General features: G+C 41.2%; 1 protein-coding gene across 4 annotated transcripts in view; it reads right to left on the reverse strand.

The window, feature by feature from the left end:
- Positions 1–7,826: 7,826 nt before the first annotated feature.
- Positions 7,827–13,668, reverse strand: part of mpp7a (MAGUK p55 scaffold protein 7a) — a 228,423-nt gene continuing 222,581 nt past the window's right edge. For 3 of the 4 annotated variants that reach the window (XM_074693560.1, XM_074693561.1, XM_074693562.1), the window contains one exon: positions 7,827–10,998. In XM_074693560.1, coding sequence (XP_074549661.1) covers positions 10,819–10,998 — 180 coding nt within the window. In that variant the 3' untranslated portion in view covers positions 7,827–10,818. The remainder of the gene's footprint in view (positions 10,999–13,668) is intronic. The other variant, XR_012599844.1, reaches the window with a different exon arrangement.

The raw sequence follows: 13,668 nt of genomic DNA on the forward strand, positions 1-13,668 counted from the left end.
AAGTGAACACATGAGAACAAACTATTATACTTTCACATAGTCAGAGATGGAGCCTTTGTTGCAAGTATCCAGCCTTCTGTGACACTTAACCCTGTGGCATTAGCTACTGGCATTAAAAATAACTGAATTGAATTGGTGCGTCCATTCTTTTTCCATTTTCAGCTCATACAGAAGCATCAGCATTGATTTAGTCTGTTTCACAACCAGCGAAACGCTCCTCACATTAGAGCTGTTGTGTGGATTTAGCTCACTGTAAGAGGCACAGGGCAATGAGATTCTCAGGTATCTGGATGGTCTGAGTCTCAGTCTCTGCAGTCCAGCTGCTGCCACACAGAGGTAACTTTAGTGGACTCAGTATTAACCACCAGTGACCAGGGCCTCCTTGTAATCCACTTAGCATCATTACACAGGGTCAGCATGGCTACTGCTGCTGGGCTCTCATACCCCGGCTGGACGGGACACTTCATTCCATTGGAGTGGTGTATGGTTTGGAAGATACAGAAACACTGTTTTGCTATTTCCATTTGCGCAAGTGGGATTTTTTAAAGTAGCAAAAACTTGTTCAGATGACATCCCAGCTGGAAAGGCGTGAGGACAGTACAGAGATTTAAAGAATGCAATGAAAGCAGACACATTTGGAACGCAGGTGATATGTTTTGTCTTTCTTACTTTCCTCCAACTCGAGGGAATCGTGGCAGCGTTGAGGCTAATTTGTAGCACACAGAGAAGGTCTTGACCCTCACAGTGCTAACTTTAAAGATGACAGTTCAGAGTCTGCGTAATTAAAACTGCTCCCATAGAGGCCAATGAGGCTCAGGGGAAGGATGCAAGGAAAGTTTAAGAAAATACAGGTGGACAGCGCTAACATAGTCGGTTCCTTTGTGCGACCTCAGGCCCTGGACCCTGCTTTAGCTCCACATGTCAGAGGAATTTCAGCCCTGACGACCCTCCAGATGAACTTTTACCCCTTCATCTCATTTTCAAGTACACACACAGAATCAGCCCTGGAAGGTAGTGTATACAAAAGCCACCCTGCATTAATGAACAACTTCGCTACGGCTATTAGAGCCAGCATGTTGTTATGATTTCCACACGCTCTCATCAAGGTGAAAAGGGCGTTTTCAGGCCGAGGAGGAATGAAGGGCATCTCCTGTTCACTCCTCCTTCCAAACACTTTGGCTCTTAAAATCCTGTAATTGAGAAAAACAGCTCAAGGTAACTTGCCCTGAAGACCTTTGCCCACAGACATGAGGTAATGGTGAGGCTAATTAGGCAGAGGAGACAGGGTGGGCAGAAGCTCCTGGCCTTAAGCTCCATTAGTCAACAGAGCAGTCTCCTTATGGTCAAGGACGTTTAACAGGGGATGAGGAAAACAGAGCGGCATCGCTAGCTCCCTGGCTCCTACGGTAAAGCCGTGGTGATGAACTGAGTCACCACATGAAAGGCCGGAAAGCAGAACGCCAGAAAGAAGGAAGGGCTCAGAGAGAAGGAAGGCTCTTTCAAAACTTATGAAAAAGATGAAAATCTCAGCAGGAGCTCACTTCCCCCTCCGCCTCCTCCTCCTCTGATGCTCTTCACGTACAATTTGTCTCGCTTCAAAGTCAGGACTTATCACATTGAGCCTCATTCAGGATATTGGCTTTGGCGCTGCAATCCAAACACAGTAAATCAAAATGATTGCAGCGTGTATCGTAACATCCAGCGCAGAGATTTTCTTCAATGGTTTGTGAAATGTATCAGAGAGGAAACCCTGTGACATGTCGCTGAGCCTGAGAGGAGATGGGCTTTCTGACTTTTCCACGACTTAATCGCCTTTATTCTTCCACTCAGTCCACTTTCAATGCTGCCTCTTTGGATCCAGCGTTTTTTTCTCCTGAACAATGGCACAAATTTATAGACCTGCAAATAAATACATCAAATGGGCAGGAGAGGGATTGATTCATGAGGCCTCACTGCAGGGTCGTATTAATCTGCAGGATCTGACATTAAAGCTAAACTTGACTTGTCGTAAATCCTCTGATTCTTAAGTGTTCTGTTAAACTATTACAGACCCTGGAACGAACAGGGAAAAGACGGGGGGCAGGTTTTTGATTTGGTGAGTGCCACTGTTAATGCCTGAGCTGGGGAAGCAATCTCTCAGACTTCACTCACATGGCAGCTCACTTTTCACAGGAAGACGGAGGAAGACGAATAAAGAGAAGGAGGGATTTGTTATCTTAAATCAGTTCAACTGGCTTTTACACAGCTACATTTAGATTTATGAATCTTTATTTTTCTGTCTCTTGATCATATCACAGACCTCAGTGTACACACGTAGTACAGTTCAGTGTTACTTCATCCTTCATGTTAAGTAGCTCAGCATATGTGGTCAACTCCTGGCCCTTTGTTACCCATGTTAACCTAATATGAGAACATGTGTTTCTGTCATCCTCAGTTTAAGCAGATCAAAGATAGCACCCTGGCTCCTCATGTTCACCAAATCGTGGGCACCTAGAGGTGCGGGCTTGCAGACACATCAAGGAATCAGAAAGAAAAACAGCACCTCCATCTCTGCTCTTCAAGAGAAAAAAATGAGGTGCTCATTGTTTATTACAGAGCAAATGTCCAGGGAGTGTTAATCCCATCAGGGTATTTAGAGAGCTGTTAAAACAAAGCCTGACGTGTTAAACCAGGACCAGTCAAATACAAACGTAAGAAGGACTCCAAACTAAAAATGGTAGAGACAAAGGAGGTGGGACTTCTGTGGGAGTTACTGAGTCTTATCTGTGACTCTCCTGAAAGTAAGATGGTTTCTGATTAAACAAATCCCAGGAAACCCCTGAAACATTGAAAACCATCCCAAACAAGGCCAAAAAGGTCATGCAAACTTGGCACTGATCCGTTAACTTTAAGGAAATCAGACAACAGGTTTGGAGATTAACAATTATTTGAAATTAAATCACAACCCAACACAAAATGTTTTTAGAAGTGTCCCAACATTTCTGATATTTCCAGAGAAGCAGATGATAAATAGCTGCTTAGTTCTTGAAAACAGAAGTTAGGTTCATTATTTCCTCTGATAACTACCTTTGAAATGTTCAGTGAATAATTCAATTTCCCAATAAGCAGTTGATAGTTATTTGTTATTTAATTTCACCAAGTTCTTTAGTACCCAGTTTGTTGATATGCATAACCGAGATCAGGTGTAAAATGATAAACCTTTATGATTAGGCCTATAATGTTTTACATGATACAACTGAAGGCTTCAGATGTGACATTCACCAAGAGTGGGGTTGTAAAATGGCCTTACCTGATTGTGATAGACACTGTGAGTACAGGCTCACTGCAAAACAGAATCTGGACAGAAGTTATGAGCTAGATTTCACCAAATTCTCATGAAATTTGTGGGGTAATTTCAAAGAAATAAGAAAAAACTTTGTCTGATTATTACTTAAGTGTGATGAAATTTGCGGACCTCTAAAGTAAAGTATTACCAACACATTGTTGATTGTTTTCTCAAAGCTTTGATCCCGAACCAGCCTCGTACTGATACACCAATCAGCCTGTGAGTGAATGCTGTATATATTTGAGTAATTTTTATGTTTTATATCTCATTTGCAATAATTCACACATCACTTTTCTTAGGTGTAGAACCAAGCTTTCTGACATAAATGTTACCATTTTTTGATAATAGGCACTTAAAGATCTTATTTTAGATAAAGCTTACATAGAAGGAGTTTACCTGACAACAGTCACATGTGCGTCAGCCACTTTGGGCATTGGCATTCTTACTTCAGTCCTGCCACCATAATGATTCACTTATGGCAAGGAATGTAAAAACTCTTAATATTTAATAAAACATGTGCAAACTATCAATATTATAGAATAAATGTTGATCTGCGTAGTTAACCTTAAAGTTTTCTTACATCTCTGCCCTGAATCGGCTGAGACACAAATTGGTGTCTTTGACTAAAGGCTGGTACACATTACAGGATTCTCCAAAATTTCACACATTTAGACACACTTGATGATAACAAAAGACAAATCACACAAGATTTCTCTCTCCTGATCTTACAGTGTGTGGTCTGCACTCCGAGGACACCACACACTAACAGATTCTTTAGCAGAGTATCAGCCTCTTCACACTCAATAATCCAAATCTTGCGTAGTAAAACGTGACTTTGGTGTAAAAAATTTTTTTTTTTTCAGCTTATCCTGCTTTTCATCTTGAGGCTGTCATCTTTGTTCTTTTAGCATAAGCAGTGTTGTCACTTTGTCTTTTCTTGTATGTGTGTTACAATACCAGAGCGCTTACCGAATCTAACCAAGGGTACAATTAATATTCTGAATCTGAGTGGTAAGGTTTTTGTGAGCTCCTGAAACAACCTGTTTTTGTGTCTAAACCTAACCGGTTGTGACTGTTTCACACCACAGATCTGTTTCCTGCCACCAGCAGAGGCTCTTATGTTGGAAGCATTTCTTGACATTGTTTGGTTGCCTGTATGATGCCTGCGAGACAAAACTGAGGGCAGCAGACGGCATCAGATCAACTAATGGGATCATCTCAAATGACTTTTCTCCCTCTGCCCATCACTCAGTTAAGAACTGATAGAGGCTTTAGAAGAGGATCCAAACATCTTCAGCTGTTAAACAAGAAATGGGCTAAAATTATACCCACCTACTGCTGGAGTGTATCATCTGTTGAAGGATTTCACATCTGATCAGAGGGTATGATGGAGGAGTCCTGTGTTCTTGAAAGTCTCTGTTATCCTAATTTAAGAGGAGAAAGGGTGAGTAAAACACACAAACAAAGAGACTGAATATCTGGTTCCTCCCTTCAGTTGGAGTTAGTACCGTTACCTCCTCCTCCTTTACCTCTCTGTATCGCCATTCACCTCACCTTAACCCCCCCACCTCTCTGAGCAGCTATCAAACCGTGCAGTTTGAAACAGGGTCAAAGTGAGGGTTCGGTGACCTGACGTGGACCTATGGGGGATGTTTTTTGGATCTCCATCAAGTGAAGGCGTGCACAATCCTCCAGTGAGTTTCTAGCTGGAGGCAGGACTTCTCCAGAGTCCATGTCCACCACCCCCACCGTCTCCCTTGGTTCACAGAGTCTCTGTTTTCAAAGGTCCGGTGACATCTGAGTTAGTGATTTGGCACGCGGCTGCTGCAGGACGCTGGGGTTTAATTGGGCTGCAGTGCTCTGCTGGTTTCAGTCTCTGGATTCAGACTCTTCTCTTCATTCCTCATGTCTTCAAGGTGCTTATACTATATCCGGTTGGCCGGGTGACAGCGTGAAGCACATTCACAAACCATCCACCTACTTTCATATTCTCAGTGAAAACAATGCTACAGTATCAGGAGCATCCAAGCTGCTGATGGGGCTTCATTGTTTACATCCTATTCACTTTAAGCCGCAAAATATCTCATTGCACATTCCCCAGAGCTTGAATTTCTATTCTCCTGTCAGATGAAGGCTGGATGGTTCAAGATGCGGCAAATAAAATGAAGATACAGATTTATGTTTTATGAATGCAGCTTTGCAGTCCACCTTGATATTTTGAGACACATTTTCATGAATTGTGAATACAGCTTTAGATAGAGTCTTCTGAACAGTGTAGCACTGATCATTTAACAAGGTGTATCTCAAATGCTTCTGCGTCTCCTCCACAGCTTGTCTTACTGGAGTCCCCTCTTTGGGTCAAGTTGCCAAGGTTGGAGGAGAAGACTAATTTTCAAGATGCAAACAGAGAAGATTTCTCCACATCCATCTGTCTATCAATACATGGATGAAATAACAGCTTCCTGTTGCAGCTTACTGAAGTGCGTCCGTAAGTCTTCACCAGGTTTGCTCAGACTGTAGCTGGTATTTTGGCCCATTCCTTCGTGCAGATCTCCTCTGGAGCAGGGATGTTTTGGGGCTGATGCTGGGCAACTTGGACTTTCAACTCCAGGTCTGGGTTGAGGTCTGGAGACTGGCTGGGCCACTTCAGGACCTTGAAATGCTATCTATGGAGCCACTCTTTCATTGCCTGAGCAGTGTATTTGGGGTCATTGTCATGCTGAAAGACACAGCCATGTCCAATCTTCAATGTTCTCACTGATAGAAGGAGGTCTTGGCTTAAAATCTCACCATACATGGCCCTGTACATTGTTCTCTTAACACGGATCAGTCGTCCTGTCCCCTTCGCTGAAAAACAGCCACAGAGCACAAGATCTCCACCCCCATGCTTCACAGAAGGTATGGTGTTCTTGGGATGAACTTAGCATTCTTCTTCCTCCAAACAAGAAGAGTTGAGTTTTTACCAGAAAGTTTTATTTTTGGTTTAATCTGACCACATGATATTCTCTTAGTCCTCTTCTGATCATTGCAAACTTCAGATGGGCCTGGACATGCACTGGCTTAAGCAGGGGGCACGCTCCTGCACTGCAGGATTTGAGTCCTTCTCGGCACAACCTGTGTTACTGTGGTCCCAGCTCTCTGTCATTGATCAGGTCCCTCCGTGTTGTTCTGGGATTTTTTCTTACCGTTCTCATGATCATTTTGACTTCACAGGATGAGATCCTGCAAGGGGCCCCAGATGGAGGAAGATTATCAATGGTCTTGTATGTCTTCCATTTTCTTACAATTGCTCCCACAGTTGATTTCCTCACACCAACCTGCTCGCCTATTGTAAATTCACGCTTCCCAGGCTGGTGCAGGTCTATAGTTCTCTTCCTGGTGTCCTTGGACAGCTCTTTGGTCTTGGACTTGGCCATGGTTGAGTTTGGAGTCTGACTGTTTGAGGCTGTGGGCAGGTGTCTTCATACAGATAACCAGTCCAAACAGGTACCTTTAATACAGGTAATGAGTGGAGGAGAGAATAGCTTCTTTAAGAAGCTGTTACAGGTCTGTGAGAGCCAGAAAGTTTTTTGTTTGTGGGTGACCAAATACTTATTTTCTACCATAATTTACAAATAAATTCTTTAAAAATCCTACAATGTGATTTCCCGTTTTTTTTTTTTTTTTGTCTCTCATAGTTAAAGTGTACCTCTGATGAAAATTACAGACCTCTCTCATCTTTCTAAGAAGGAGAACTTGCAAAATCAGTGGCTGACTAAATACTTTTTTCCCCCACTGTATTCCAAAAACTTTTGGTCAAAGATCTTAAATTCTGTAAACTAGTTGAGTCTTTTTGTTCTGGGATGTTTAATAAAAGATGACTGAAATGTTTGTGTCAAAAACCTCTCAAACTCCTTATATTCACAAAGGAAACATTTGCCAATTGCATGTTTTTACACTTAATTTCTTGAAACTGATGAAAAATTTTCAAGTTTAGACTGTCATCCTTTGCTAGTTTATGTAATTAGTTCTCATTTGTCAGGAAATGAGGTTTTTAAAGTTGATTTTCAGACTTTCAGTCATAGAGATGTGTAAAAACAGAGCATTTGATCCATAAGAAGTCTTATGATAATTTAAAAAGCCTTAAAGAAGATGGCAGGGAGGGGGAAGCACTTCAATATTGTCAAAATAAAATTCAGCTGTGGCACTTAAAATGAGAAAAACGGCCGATGACTGACTTTTACTGCTCTCCAGCCCCGGCTTTACTACATGAAAGGTGTCGGCTCTGTTTGCACAACTGTGCACTCTGGACTGAACTTCTGTGGGGCAGCTGAAAGATGTTGCTGGAGTGTTTTTCTTAAAATCAGAACAAAGATAAATGTCAATGGCACTCGAGGGCATGAATCCCAGAAACCCTGGAATATTTTCCTCATACCGTTCCACCTCACACATCACCGCGCTGCGTCTCTGGAGACATGAAGTACATTAACACTTTGGAACAACACCTTTAGTTTGACTGTCTTTAATATAAAATGTAGTAGTTATCAAGAATAATGTGAATTCATACAACGTGCCCTTAAACAGCATTTCATTTACAGCAAGAAATCAAAAATATTTTCTGATGACTGTACAAATCTGATTCCAGTCGATTAAACACATGGCAGAGACTGAGAAACGAAGAGGGAAGGAGTTAAATAACATTTAAAAAGGTAACTTACTGTAGTCTGGTACTAAAATTAAAAACAACAGAGGGACAACGTCCAGAGGTGCATGGTGCTCAAGTCCCTTTGAGTGTGTGTTATAATTATTCACCTTAATAAAAACTATTTCTAAGCTTTTTAATGTAGACAGAAATCAAATATACAAACATATCATGGAGAACTAAACTTAAGAGACAGGGGGGAAAGAGGGTAATTCAACCTGAGAGCCGTAAAGCTTGAGAATAAGAACAACTCAAAGAGTAATCATAAAGTTTGTGGTCAGTTTAAATTTAAAACAGGCTTTTCACAAGTTTTAAAATGGTTTGACATTGTGGGAAAACAAAGATTTTACATCCACTGATAGCAGGTCAATAGCATCGCTCAGTAAATAGACTGAAAGAAAAGATGCCAGCAAAATTAAGGGCTTTACTGTCCTCACAAAACCAAAACAAATGAGTGTTTTCAGCACAAAAATCAGCCTCAGCATTGGGTGGTTTATGTTGCTGTGCTCAAAACTCTCTGAGCTGAAAATAGTTCAACTTGTGGAGCACCACAGTGCTCATCAGTGTCTCATCTCCAACACAGAGCAGTCAAAGTGAATAAAGGCATGACTTCTGATACCATTTCTTTTCAACGTGGCTGAGTAGAAAGCTAACTCCGCCCATTTTTCCAATGAAGGAACATCCAGTGTTGGAGCTGCAGCTTTATCAAATCTTTCTGCATAATCTTCTTGGTAAAACTACACCAGGAAGAAGCAAATGTGAAGCACACAGAGTCTTCCTGAACAGATTTAATGGAGCACTGCCATCAGTAACAGTAGACTGCATATGCTGCGAAAAAGCACTTTAAAATTGAGGTTGTGCTTGTTTTCTGCACATAAAACACCATCAGTGGAAACAGGTCCTTTAGCCAACAATAAAAACAAATATGCCAGAAATTTAAAGATCCTAAAATCCAAATTTAAATTGTTTGAATGCTTACTTCTGATCTCGAAACACATCACATCTCGAATCACAGGCTCAACTATTTCCAGTCTTCATGCTAAGCTAGGCTAGCTGCTTTTTACGGTAAGACACGGTTTGTAGAAATAAGCCTTTATGTTTCTCTTTTTTAGTTTTGCATACTATCCAGATGAAAATCTTCAATTCAGTGCTTTAAAAAGCTTCAGATACTGCGGCAAGATACAAATTGATCAGCCTCTTCTGTGAGTAATTACTGTTGTAGTAATTTTCTTAAAGCTTCATGTCACATCTCTGACAAACTTCGTGACTTGACTTGAATCAATAAGACTTGAGATTTTATTGGTCAGTGAGCTAACATAGGCAACAACTCAGCTTGCAGACCCTAATTGAAATAAAAAAATACTGATTTTAATTTAAATCGCTTAAGTTTTTGTGAAGTCAAAAGGTCTCCAAAGGAGTCCAGAGTCCTGAGCAGCAGCTCAGCTCACAGCCCCCTGATGCTCTGCCATCCAGCAGTTGAGCTGCTTTACCAGTTTTATTCTCAAGGTTCATTTTTAAGAGCACATATCTTTTTAATGTGGGATTAAAATAGTGAGGACCAAACGATGGCTGCTTTAAAAAAGCATGTCAGAAAAGTGAAAGTTAACTATCCCTGTTACAGCGGCTGAGTAAAAAAATAAGAGACTGAAATTTGCAAATAAACTGGTGATGCTCATAAAGTCAGAAGCTGCTCCTTTGCATTTTCTCTGAGCTTAAAACCTGGACGTGAGCTGTGGACCTGCTGAAGCCGTTTTTTTATGTGAGTAAAAATAAAGACTCCACCCTAATAAAACACAATTGTGAACATTTTCTTCAAGCAGACAGCCAAAAGCGTCCAGTTCTTCGACTTCAAATGGCAACGCTGTTATGCTGGGCACCCTCGAATGAAGAGTGGCTTTTTAAAAAGGCTCCTAAATGGAATATATAACACCTACATAAATGTGCTTTTTAGGGGGAAAACTAGACTTGGGAGATTAAATCTAAACAGTTAAGTGGAAGAAGAGACGCCTCCAGTGTAAAAAAAAAGACCTGCCAGTATCAGGCAGAGACTGAGATCAGGCAGCTCTTAAAGTCAAGATATGTATTCAGAGAAACACAAGAGGAGGAAATTAGAAAATATATTAATTTCTCTTATTTTAAATTAGACTTTCTGCCCTTTTTTAGAGTTTGTACCTGACCACGTTTAGTTTGGAGTAACAGTCATGGAAGAATTACTGAAGCACAAAAATACAGTAAGACAGAAAGAAGGCAAATATGTTTTCTTTCCTCCCCTTTCTCCCTTTGAGGTCGTGTTCTTTTACAGACGTGTGCATGTACGTAGTCCAACATGAAGAAATATGGAGATCCCTTTGGTTTCTAATGGTCTAATGTAATAAACACACTATAGACGGAGTCCTGGCTGGCACGGCCGCTGATGTGCTGGCAGGACCGCCGCTGCTGTGATGGTCCAGACTCGTTCCACATTCTGGTTTGGACCAAAAGAGCCCGACTCGTGGCTATGGTTGTGTGACCCAGTCTGAGCCCCGGATCAATGTCCAAAGCTCATATTCTGCACAGGCGCCCTCAGCCTCAACCCTGTCAGATCTGGTCAGACCCGGAGATCCATACCCAGACCACAGCTGAAGTCTAAATCCCACCTGATCCCAGTCAAAGGCTTATGTTTTAGCCCTGTGCAGCTCAGGTATGGCAACAGAGCCATCTGGCGCTGTCTTGTTTTATTCCCGTTATCCCCCAAACACCAGCCACAGCAGACATGAAAAGATAAAAACCTGCATATTTTGTAAAATCCCTTCCCTTTTCTCCTCTTACAGTCTCAGGAGTGAGTCCAGCTGACTGGGACCCAGTGAGTCTCCATCTCTACTTTCTTTAGTGCCAGCCGCAGCTCGCCGAAGGCGGCTGAGAGATCATCGTTGACGATGACTTTCTCAAACAGATGGCCGTACTGAGTCTCCATCGTCTGGGCAGTTCTCACCATCTCCTGGAAGTCCTCCTCCTGCAGGGGGCATGAAAGAAGGAGAGAAGAAGACGGGTTTGAAATAACAAATGGAAACGATGCACAAATCAAAGATCAAACAGTTCATCTCTCTGTTTGCTGCAAAGAGAAAAACACCCGGCTCAGTAAACAAGCGTGGAGATTCAGTCACATACAGTAAACACAAATTTAACGGCCTTGAGCGCCCAAAAAACATTGAGGCTGTTATAACACAGTACAAACACATGAACCCTGGCACAAACCACACACTAAAACCTCCTCATGCAACAACTTGACCTCAAGGAATTTTCATCATTTCCTCCAAAAAACACACACGCTTCTTCAATTCACAAAGAAAATGAAATACCCTCAAAATAAGCAGAGGACAAACACAAGCAGACTTTCCAAAATAGAGATATGTAAAACATACATTATTGTCGGTTTGGATTTTATATGTGCGATGGGAAATGACAGCTTGTGGCCTTCCTGTTTCAAAATCAGCAGCGGGACCATGTGAACTGGGCCAGCTCAGTCTGCTGGACATGATACTGAAGAGGCAAATATGGACACGGCGGTGACTGAGGTCTGCAGACAGTTCTCAGAGCTTCAGGGGGAAAAATTCAAAATAAATCAGATCGCAAAAAGAAGAGAAAGAAAGTGCCAAGGCTTTAACTCAAATCAAGGCTCTGACTTTTCTTTCTCTGAATTTGCAACTAAAACTCCTCCCAAAAGACAAACATGAGAAACATTTTTTAGGGTTTGGGCTGTAGGGGTTCAGGCTGATGACAAATCAATTCTTTTTTCCAACAATGTATCTCTTCTTTATTTATTTAAATCAATCAAACATGCAAAAAAGCTCAGATTTAAACTTTTAAATTTGCAGGAATAGTATGAGATAACTTTGACCTGAGCACAAACATTCTTCAGGACGATTTACTGGTTTGAATCTGTGGAAATCAAAAGAAGGTTTAGGCCCCATTTTGTACTGTAGTTTGTCTTTTTGGCCGATAAACCTGTTTTTTTATGAAACAGAGAGGGAAAAAAGTAGAATAAGAGTCACAGCAGCCAACAGGGGTCTGTGAGACTTCTGCGTTTACTTTGAAACAAACTTAGAGGCATCAGAAATCCAAGAGATCTCTTTTCAGTTTATGACAAGAAAGATATGAAAGCCTTTTTTCCCTCACACTTTCTATTGAACAACATTCTTTCCATAGGAGCACGACCAAACTCTTTAGAGTTCGTTTACAAAAACCAAGCAGAGAGACAAAACTCGATCATAGTGTACGAACTGAACGTCATGCTAAGACAAGAAGTTCACTACCGGCACATTTACATGATGATAAAGCAGTTAATTTAAAGCATTTGTCCAACCAAAAATGGACCTTTAGAGTACATGTAAACATGTTAATGATACTATTTCAAACTTTTCCAAATAAGAAAACAAGGAAGCTGACTTTTCTTGTGTGTGTACACCTCAGTTGGACTAATGATGGACTTGATGCTCTGCACATGCCAGACAGTTTGTATGCTGGGCTCTGACCTGGAGGTCAAACAGCATATTGTGAATAAGGAAGCCAGTTAGGAAACAGAATCTCATCAGAAGAAGAGGATGATGATGTTGAACTTCAGACATGTTGATATGTTACGGTTAGGGTTAGGATAAATGTAAGGGTCACTTCATCATGTTTAAGCCAGTACAGAGGGCAGTGAAGTGTGTTCCCCCTACCAAGAAGAACTAAAGGATGTGTTTTGGCTCCCAAGCGGGAACTGTTGCCAATTTGGAGCCATAAGTGGAGGCCCCTCCTTTGCACACCACTATCTATGATCTGTCTACACGGGTGGCTGTCCTATTAACACCTGTGGTAGAGGAGAGGACGTACTTCAATTAGTGAATCATTTAGAAAAAAAAGTCTTCTGAAGGAAGTTTAGTAAGGAGATCAATCAGGTGAGCAGTGTTAACGCTCTTACTCTTTCCAGTAACAGGTAATCTAATTAATAATTGTTTTAAATGTTACAACGCCGTTATCATTACTGACTTTGAAATGAGGTGTGTTATTATGTATCAGAACTGGCTCGCTCAGCCAGGCACAAGAAAGGAGCTGCAAATGAAATGTGGGGAAAAGTGGCAGACATGGAAGTAATGATGACAACAATCATGTCGGCACGTCTTTAACAAAGAGCTGTTGCTGAAGTAGAGACTTGCTCGGACAGACGCAGGACAGGAGCTGCAAATAAAACATGTGCGAGACACCACATTAACAGTATTTTAAGGGTGGGCTTAAACAGACACCACTTCAATGTCATAGGGCCACATGTTCGAAGAATTTAATCCAGATTAAAATGATCCAGATTTGGGAATCCCATTTCTTGCTATCCAGGATCAGTTAATCTGTCTTGGTTTTATGTTGGTTTTTCAAAGCAACATTGATCGAATCACCCTGATCCGGATAGACAGTTTTCAAGATTACCAAATCTGGATTACCAGTGGTCTAAATGGGACCACATATAATGGCAGCTCAGTATGGAACAACAGGTAGGAGAGCCAACATGAGCTCATTGTAGGTGTTTTTCTATTTTGAGAAAAAACAAAAATAACATTAAAATCTACTTAAACATACATTTTTAATTTCTTTTATGACCCCTCATCTGTGCCACAGCAAATGAATAACAAATCAAACATTAAAAATCACA

The sequence above is a fragment of the Halichoeres trimaculatus genome, unplaced genomic scaffold (genome assembly GCF_033239565.1).
Source record: "Halichoeres trimaculatus isolate MK-OKI-2021-1 unplaced genomic scaffold, fHalTri1.1 fHalTri1_scaffold_18, whole genome shotgun sequence".
Taxonomy (NCBI): Eukaryota; Metazoa; Chordata; class Actinopteri; order Labriformes; family Labridae; genus Halichoeres; species Halichoeres trimaculatus.